At 35.8% G+C, this 10,118-nt stretch overlaps 2 protein-coding genes across 2 annotated transcripts in view; one reads left to right on the top strand and one right to left on the bottom strand.

Annotated features, from left to right (window-relative positions):
* The window catches only part of LOC109354042, a 3,119-nt gene extending 1,505 nt beyond the window's left edge, over window positions 1-1,614 (bottom strand). Inside the window, exons 1-3 of the mRNA XM_019596394.1 lie at window positions 1,509-1,614; window positions 349-1,436; window positions 40-160 (exon numbers count right to left, since the gene is read on the bottom strand). Coding sequence (XP_019451939.1) covers window positions 40-160; window positions 349-1,436; window positions 1,509-1,614 — 1,315 coding nt within the window. The remainder of the gene's footprint in view (window positions 1-39; window positions 161-348; window positions 1,437-1,508) is intronic.
* Window positions 2,773-6,328, top strand: LOC109355433 (calcium-dependent protein kinase 24-like). Its single transcript, XM_019598591.1, has 8 exons — window positions 2,773-3,494; window positions 4,301-4,424; window positions 4,524-4,667; window positions 4,789-4,941; window positions 5,229-5,344; window positions 5,428-5,595; window positions 5,703-5,936; window positions 6,020-6,328. Exons 1-8 carry the CDS (start codon window positions 2,943-2,945, stop codon window positions 6,164-6,166), a joined length of 1,638 nt encoding a protein of 545 aa, XP_019454136.1. The 5' UTR covers window positions 2,773-2,942; the 3' UTR covers window positions 6,167-6,328.

Raw genomic sequence — 10,118 nt, 5'->3', positions numbered from 1 at the left:
CAACATTGAAAGTCTTATTAGCCAAGCAAAGAGAGAAACTGAAATGCTGATCCGAAGAAGCAAGAACAACTGGGAACAAATCCACACTGCAGAGACCCCAAAGAGAGGGAAAAAGATCACCTATATTATTCAAAGCAAAAAACCTAAGGTTGAGAGCAGCCTAGAAGGAATCACTTAAAGCAGATTGAGAGATCATAGGTTCAGCAATGAAAACCAAAGAAGGTTTATGAGACAAACACATATTCTTTAGGGTGAGTCTTGTGTTTTTATTCCCTATTCCCCTACAATTCCAATAGATGAGCTTCATTTGGAAGTGTTGAGGTAGCCACCCCTTCGGGTATGGTACACCTTCTCAGCTTGACCTTTCTTTTTCAATTTCCTTTTCTGAGATTTACTCACAACAGTTGTAAACTCTTCCTCAGCCTCAGAAATTTCATCATCTGCCCAAAGCTTGCCAACCAATCTGAGATCATTGGCTGCAACCTCATCAAAGTCTTCTGTGTCTTGCACAATCACATTATCACTATCCTCATGATCAATTGCCTCATCACCTTGAACCTGTGACTGAAATGAAGATGCCAGAGGTTGCACCTCAGCGGAAGGCACCTCAGCAGAAGGCACCTCAGTAGAAGGCTCCACAGGGGAAGATGAAGCTAACCTCTCCATGTTCCTAAGCATTGTTTCATCTCTTTTATCAATCTCCAAGTTAATGATTAAATCATTAACCTCATCCACCTTGGTGTGTTTCTCACCCTTAAAGGTTTTCTTTGTTGCATTTCTTGCTTTGTCAGCCATGTCATGCTTCATATTTTTCCTACAATTCGAGAGCAAATGGCCAATTGCATGACAACCTTGGCAATAGTCAGGCAAGTTTTCATATTCAAGAGAGACAAAGAAGGCAAATCCTTCTCTTTCAACCAGAATTTGCTCAGGGAGCTTATCCTTTAGATTGATCTCCACCATGACTTTTGCAAAATGACCAAAACTCCCAGATTGGGTAGCATCATCCAAAGAGATAGGAGTTCCAACACCCCCTGCAATGGAGAAAATAATCTTTGGACTCCAATACTCTTGGGGAAGATTATGTATCTGAACCCAACACTGAGTATGAGAGAGCTTTTGAACACTACGAATGAAATCCAGGGTCCAAAGGAAAAGCTTAAGAAAACCAGGCTTGAGATTCCAAGAACCAATCGAACAAACATGCCTCATATCTTCCACTGAGGAGAAAGCAAAGTCATAAAAACATTTCCCTAGAGAAACCATGGACCATTTCCCAACCATACTCCAAAGAGAAGAAAGCTTTGTTTTTAGATCTAGGAATTTAAGAGGAGTATCACCTTTAGAGAAGATCAACCTACCATGAAGATGAGTTTTACACCGTTGCAACCCTGCTTGGTATTCATCTTCGGGTATTTTGATGGCAATGGCATTACCTTTCAAGCAAGGTTGAGATAGTTAAGAGAATGATATATCACACGTGCTTTTAAGAGCTTGAGCAAAAGTACGTTTGGAGGGGAGAGGACCCTGAGACGTTTTTGGAGCTTGTTCTGGTGCACTCTCCAACTCCAAGTCTTTCAAGAAGTCCCAAGGGATGAATGAAGAGTGATTCATGGTGTATCAAAGGCAGAAAGAAGCTTTCCAAGAAATTGGGACCGTGCTTAAAAATAAGTTTAAAGGGACAAATGCATCCAATGCATCAATTGAACTAAACCTAATAAGAAAAAAGTACACAACCAATTTAAATTCAGCAATCCCTAACGGTAATTCTCAACATAATGAAAAAACTGAAAGTTATACATATTTCTGGGTGCAATTGATAAAAGAAGATCTCAACCTAGCACCTTAATCTGTATAACTTTCTAGAGAAAAAATACACACTTCCAAGACAAATTAAACAAATAACCAATAGTGCTAGCTACTTCATAGAGAATTGCATACAGAAGAAACCTTAACTATTCTATGAATATAAGTATAACAGACAAGCACAATACATTGAGTAAATTAACACAGGTAGAGAATTTAGAAATGTCAAACCTTTGAAAGTTGTTGAAGGATTAAGGTAAAGAAGTTAGGATACTGCAGTGATCACTCTATATCATATTATCATATTCTTCTCATATGGAAAGATGAATAAGAACAATTATGCACTATACTGACCAGGCCTATTCTTCTCAAACGTTGCATTACTCTTCATTTTTTTCTAACGTTTCTAATGAGAAGAATGAAGCAAGAAAGATGGGAGCCAGAGTGTAAAAAAAAAAAGGACATGAGAAAAATACATTTTTTTGTTATGGAATAATTGAAGCAAAAGAGAATAGAAAGATGTGTTTGATTTTTCTCTCCTCTATGCTTAGTTTATAAGGAAATGAGAAGAGATAAATAATATTATTTTTAATGATAAAATCTTTAAAATAAAGAGAATAAAAATGAAAGTGTGGTATGTATATTAATGTACTAAATCTATAATGATTATTGATTTCACTAAATCTATAATAAGTGTGAGGGTTTTTCTAGTTGTAAAGAATTTAGTCACACAAAAAAAAACATGTTTGAAGTACTAGGCAGGATCTAACAACTTTGGTTATCATGTATAGAAAACAACCTAGCCAGGGAGAATAATTTTGGTGACTGATTCACACGTAATATTACCACATTGATAAAGAAATAAAAAATATAACAACAACAGAACAAGAAGCTTTAATAACAGTCCTAACAAAATAGCATGCTTTCAATGTTCCAGCTCAACAATTCAATTCTCAAACCCTAAATATAGCATCATTCATTCTCTTTCTCTCTTTCTCCCTCCATCTTCACATTTTAGAACTTGTTCTTTCCACCTTCCTCAGATTCTCTTTCTTATCTTCCCATGGAGATTGTGTAACATTAACGTTAAAAACATCCTCAAGTTTTGTATTATATACAATTATTTCAACACCTCCATGGGAAGTTGCATTTCATCAACAGGAAAAACATACCCACGTAAAAAGTATAAGGAACCTATCATAAAACCTTCTCCATCAAGTAATAGTAACCAATATGATTATTATAATCATGAGCCTCCAACCCCAACCACCATGCGCCGCTCATCGGTGCGGCCACCGTTGATAAACGTGATAATAAACCCTTCGCCGGGGAATATATTTGACAAGTATCAACTAGGGAAGGAATTAGGGAGAGGAGAGTTTGGTGTAACACATAGGTGTGTGGATTTGAAGAGTGGTGAGATATTTGCATGTAAGAAGATATCGAAGACGAAGCTGAGGACAGAGATTGATATTGATGATGTGAAGAGGGAAGTGGAGATTATGAGGCATTTACCTAAACACCCTAATATTGTGTCATTCAGAGAGGCTTATGAGGATAGAGATGCTGTTTATCTTGTTATGGAGCTTTGTGAAGGTGGTGAACTTTTTGATAGGATTGTTGCTAAGGGACATTATACTGAACGTGCTGCTGCTAATGTTACCAAGACAATACTTCAAGTTTGCAAGGTAAGTACGTAGTTTTCTTTTTCTTCATGTTTTTTTTAGTGTTAGAATGAATTATTATGGAAATGAGCATATCAATATTTCGAAGAGGGTTGAAGAATTGGTATGTCTAGAAGATATTTGGTTGCAGAGATAGCAATGCAATAAACTACTCCGTTTTCATGCAAATCATGGTGGAGAAGGATCTGTTTCCCCATACATGTCCCAAAGTCTATCTCAAACCAATCACAATATGTCATATCAGTTAAAAATTTAAACATTCATAATTTTGTCTATTTTTAGGACATGTTTTAGGACATGTCATCCATAAATCATAATGAAGTAGAATATGAAAAAGTTTCCTGTGGAGAGCTAAAGAGTTTGTTTTCATGTTTATTGGTATAGGAATGTTATATATTTCTTACCTAACTCCTAATGTTTTTTCATGGCCGTTCAATTTTGTTCTCTGTCACAATTTGCCCCACATTCATGTATGTACATGTCCTTTGTGATGTTTCTATACATAGATATTTATGAAATTATCAGGTTTTTAGTTAAATTACCATCCTAATTGGTGCTCTATCGATTTTAATTTGCACCAAGAGTTAGCTTAGGACATTTTATTATTTAAGATAAAGTAAGGTTGAGGAGGGAACAAGTTGGAAGTTAAGGAAGACAATGTTCCTTGCCTGTGTTGTTTTAAGAGCATTCCAATTTCATATTACAAACAATGGACTACTGCTTTTTTTATCCTTTCTTGGATTGATTGCTTCTATGTTTTCTTCTTTGAATCTAAGTTACAACTTATTATCGATCGCTACATTTTTCAGGTGTGTCATGATCATGGCGTAATACACAGGGACTTAAAACCTGAAAATTTCTTATTTGCAGATGGAAGTGAAACTAGTCCATTAAAGGCAATTGATTTTGGACTTTCCACCTTCTATGAAGATGGTATATATAGTCTTGTTGTTTCACTTTTATACCATCCACTTTTCACTACTCAAGTAAGTAACTAAAATAAATCACCAACTTTACAATTTATGGTGACAGGGGAAAGGTTCAATGAAATTGTTGGAAGTCCCTATTACATGGCTCCAGAGGTGTTAAGACGTAACTATGGATCAGAAATTGATGTGTGGAGCACAGGAGTTATTCTTTATATTTTACTCTGTGGAGTTCCACCCTTTTGGGCAGGTATATCACATTTTGTTTAATGCAATCATATGAACTATGAAGAGAGAAAAATAGAAAATCATGTTCAGATGTTTGTTTCATAGAGTTCCTTCTAATAATGGGATTATAACAACTAGTACAGAAACTGAGGAGGGAATTGCACAAGCCATCATCCATGGTAATCTAGATTTCACTAGAGATCCATGGCCTAAGGTTTCAGAAGAAGCAAAAGACATTGTTAGGCTTATGCTTGATTTGAATCCACACACCCGTATAACAGTGGAAGAAGTTCTTGGTATGTGTTTCAGCTCTATGGAAAACAAACAAAAATGTTACTGTTTGTGATTTAAGGATACTTTTATTGCTACTGAATATTTGTGCTCTTAAGAATTTCAGTCAATTATTTTCTTATATTAGCAAATGTTGGAATAATTTGGCTTGGCAGGGAGATTTAACTATACTTGAACTTACAAACTATCTTAAAAAATTGCAGAGTGTCTGAGATTGATAACTCAAATGAAATAAAACTTCATTGCCTAGGAAATTAACCTGCACTAATTGTTTAATCTATTGTGTGTAAAGAACATTCATGGATACAAAATAAGGACCATGCTAGAAATATTTCCCTTGGAGACCAAGTTAGAATGAGGATCAAGACATTCTCATTGATGAACAGATTCAAAAAGAAGGTTCTTAGAGTAAGTTTTAGAACCCCTTTGAATAAGAAATATAATTTCTGCCTTAAAAGTAACTTAAACTCCAAAATCTGTGTTCTCTATAGGTGGTGGCTGATAACCTGCCAGATGAGCAAGTTGAAGGTATAAGGAAAATGTTTGATATGATGGACAAAGACAAAAATGGGAACTTGACATTTGAAGAACTCAAAGATGGACTTGCCACACTTGGAGACACTCTTCCTGATCCTGATGTTGAGATGCTAATGGAAGCTGTATGTTCTTTACAACATTTCTATTTTCCCCTTTCTCTTATATACACACATATATTGCAGTGTTTATTCTAATTAACAAATGAAAACTTGCTTGTTGATAACAACAGGCAGATATTGATGGAAATGGCACCCTGAACTGTGAAGAGTTTATCACAATGTGTGTTCACTTGAGAAAGATTGAAAGTGATGAGTATCTCACTGAAGCATTCAGTTACTTTGACAAGAATCAAAGCGAGTATATTGAGTTTGAGGAGTTGAAAAATGCCTTATCAGATGAGGATTCCGAACCTCATAGCGACAAGGTGATCAGAGACATTATAAACGATGTTGACTTAGATAAGGTAACACAACATATCTTACTTTCAATGTTACAACTAAGGTAGTTCGGTTTTAAATATAGCTGTTTTGCTTTGTTTTGATAAAGGATGGAAGAATCAGTTTTGAGGAGTTTAAGGCAATGATGAAGACAGGAGGAGATTGGAAAATGGCTTCTCGCAAATATTCAAGAGCAATGTTGAATGCATTAAGCATCAAAATGTTTAAAGACAAATCTATAAGTGTAGCTAACTAAATATCATGAGGAAGTAGACCAGTTCTAAGTTCATGCTGTAATATATTGAGTTGTATGTGTACAGTTGGTTCTTTCATCAGGAAAAAATGAGGACTTCTTATCTTAACATGATATCTCTTACTTTCAATTTTTTTTACTTTATTTCATTAAATGGTGTCAAAATCATTTTATTGTGGATACTGAAATTGGTCTTGGAAATGGGATATTCTAAGAAATGTCTGCAGAACTAGTCACAATTTTTCTATCACATTGTTAGACTTAGGAAGGATTTGCTAATGATTTATAAAAATGTAAGTGTGAGAATAGCCAATAAGAGTTCCATTTAAATATAATGAGAGCATGTCCTCTGTGCTATTTAAATACAAATGAACAAGAATATACTACTATAGAATACCAAAATAATCTTCAAGAATCCATACACAACTTACATTCCAAAATCTTAGCTTTCATTGTTAGACATGAGTTTCCTTTTGTAGCCATGAAAGCTTTTTTTGCCTTTCTATGCATCTCTTCTTCTTTGTTCTTCTTTTTAGCTATAAGGGTAGTTTAGGTTTTTTGTTTTGTCTTAATGCCTTTTTGTCTTTTTCTCCTTTATTTTTCCTTTTGGGTTTCAGGGTAGTTTAAGTTGTTATTTCTATTTTGACCCGTAGTCATTGTTTCTCTTTTTGGAAAGTTTGTATTTAATTCATTGCCAATAGTGCATAATCAATCAATGAGGAAATTCATGGATACAATTTCTTTTCTTTCTTCTTGCTATGTTGCTCTTGTCAATACTAAGATGGTATCAGAGCTTAATTAAGCTTTGATTCATCGTCTTCCATTTTCCTCTTTTTCTTCCAAATACATTTCCTCTTGATCATTTCTTGCTTACTCTTTGCTTTCTCCTCAATCATGGCAGGTCATCAATATGCAGATTATAACACAAATCCATCTAACTCATACTTCCTGCACTCAAGCGAAAGCCTAGCTATAGTGCTCGTTATCCCCTTATTAAACAACAAAAATTATCATTCTTGGGCCAGGGCCATGAGGCTAGCTCTAGATTCCAAGAACAAACTAGAATTTCTTGATGAAAGTTTGCCTCAACCAGATCCAGATGACATTCTTAGCAGACCATGGAAGAGGTACAACATTATGATCCTCTCATGGATTCAACATGCCACAGAAGAATCCATTGTCAAGTCCATTCTCTGGATTGACAATGTTGCAGAAGCTTGGAAGGATTTAAGAGATAGATTCGCCCAAGGAGACATCTTCCGCATTGCAGATCTCCAAGAAGAATTCTACCATTTTAGCCAAGGTAATCTCACCATATCAGATTACTTTACACAATTAAAAACCATATGGGATGAGATAGACAATTTTTGTCCCACTGGAACATGCAAAACTCTATGTGGCTGTGGTGTTCTTAAGAATATAAGAATGTATAAAGACTATGATTACGTAATAAGATTTTTAAAGGGTTTAAACGAGCAATATGCTCATGTGCGTTCCCAAATTATGTTGATGGAACCCCTCCCTAACATTACTAAAGCCTTTTCCTTGTTGATTCAACAAGAAATAGACTACATCACTCCTATCTCCACTATAATGGATCTTGAACTCAAGGCCTTATCAATAAACCCACAAACACCACAAATGAATACCTCAGTTGTTAGTTACCCTTATTCTAGGGGAAGAGGGATCCAATCTTATAGGGGCAGAGGTGGTAGATTCAACAATCCAAGTAGACAACAACAACCAAAATTTTGCACTCACTGTGAGAGGACTAACCATACAATAGAGACTTGCTTCCAAAAACATGGATACCCTCCCGGATATCAAAACAATAGGTCTACTAGGATGGCTAACCATGCTTCAGGCTTTCCCCTAGACAATGACTTCATTGACCCCTCCACTCAATCTACACATACCCTAACTCAGCAAAAGGGTTCTGCAAGATCCTTCACTGAAGATCAATTTCAAGGAATCCTACACCTCTTAAATCAGAACATTCGGGACACTAATCACACAGTCAATTCTGTTGTGCATACTACTGTTCCATCCAATGATACATGTATCTTTCAAACTCATTGGCTTCTTGACACTGGTGCAACTGATCACATCAGTTTCAACCTCAATTTTTTCTCTAATCATAAGAGAATTTCTCCTATTTTCACCACTTTGCCAAATGGTCAAAAGGTTTCTACCTCCATATCTGGCACAATTACTTTATCTTCCACTCTAATACTATATGATGTTCTCTATGTTCCTCAATTCTATGTAAATCTTATCTTTGTAAACAAATATCCAAACTCTCAAACGTCACTTAATTTTTTCACAACAAACTTGTGTAATTGTGCAGAATGCTTCAAGGAAGATGATTGGTTTAGCTAAGCTTCACCAAGAGCTTATTTTTTATCAATATTCCACTAAGCAAGACTCATTCTGCTGCCAATATATCTGCACAAACACAAAATTCTACTCTGCTATGGCATTTAAGATTTGGACATATCTATCACAATGTAATGACTTTAATTGCAAAACAATTTTCTACTATTCCTCTTTATAATAACTCTATGCATGTTTGTGATATTTGTCACTACTCTAAGCAAAAGAAATTACCCTTCAAAAATAGTGACACATATAGCTCTCAACCCTTTGAATTATTGCATGTTGATATTTGAGGACCTTACTCTATTCCAACTATTTTTGGACATAGATTTTTTCTCACCTTAATTGATGATTTTAGTAGGTTCACTTGGATAATCATGATGAAACATAAGAGTGAAACCAGACAACATTTAATCAACTTCATATCCTTCATTGAAACTCAATTTGAAACCAAACTCGAAATCCTTCGAAGTGATAATGGTGCAGAATTTAACATGCCCACTTTCCTAGCTTCTATAGGCATTATTCATCAGACAAGTTGTAGAGAAACACCACAACAAAAAGGTGTGGTTGAAAGAAAACATCAACACCTCCTAAATGTAGCTCGTGCCTTATTCTTTCAATCTCACCTACCCCAAAACCTATGGAAAGTTTCCATCCAGTATGCCACCCATTTGATAAATAGGCTTCCAACACCCCTCCTTCAAAACAAATCCCCCTACCAACTCCTTTATAACCAAAAACCATCCTATGATCACCTAAAAGTTTTTGGATGTCTCACCTTTGCCACTACAATCCTTTTTCACAGAACAAAATTCTGTCCAAGAGCAAGAAAATGTGCCTTCATTGGTCTAAGGAAGGCACAAAAAGGTATATTCTATATGACATCAACTCCAATAACATATTCATGTCTAGAAATGTTCATTTTTATGAACATATTTTCCCCTTCCTACACCAAACCCAATCCTATTCCTCATCTCAGATACCTTGCAGACCTGCTATTACTCAGCACCCTCTCCTAGAACACTCTGCCCAAATTGAAAACCCCTCACCACATACCCCTACCCCTCAAATATATACTACACAACCCATACCACCTACTAATATTCCTAGACAATCCTCTAGAATTAGAGGACCACCATCCCACCTAAAAGATTATCATTGTCACTTAGCTCAAGCATTCCCTACACCAACCTCTACCCAATCCAAAACCTTATACCCTCTCTCTTATGTCTTAAGTTATGACCACTGCTCCCCTTCTTATAAGCATTTTTGCCTTACCATCACCACTACCAAAGACCCATCTACGTATAAACAAGCCTGCACTCGCTCGCATTGGCAAGCTGCTATGCAAATAGAATTACAGGCCCTTAAGGCTAATCATACATGGACCTTAATGCCTCTCTCTGCTGACAAGATCCCTATTGGGTGTAAATGGGTCTATAAAACAAAGTATAAAGCTGATGGTTCTCTAGAACGTCATAAAGCACGATTAGTAGCCAAAGGCTATACTCAACTTGAAGGAGTTGATTTCTTCGATACCTTTTCCCCGATGGTAAAAATCACTATGGTTTGTCTT

Source organism: Lupinus angustifolius, chromosome LG08, assembly GCF_001865875.1.
Source record: "Lupinus angustifolius cultivar Tanjil chromosome LG08, LupAngTanjil_v1.0, whole genome shotgun sequence".
NCBI classification, from domain to species: Eukaryota; Viridiplantae; Streptophyta; class Magnoliopsida; order Fabales; family Fabaceae; genus Lupinus; species Lupinus angustifolius.
The sequence above is the reverse complement of the archived record's forward strand: the minus strand, read 5'-3'. Positions and strand labels throughout refer to the sequence as shown.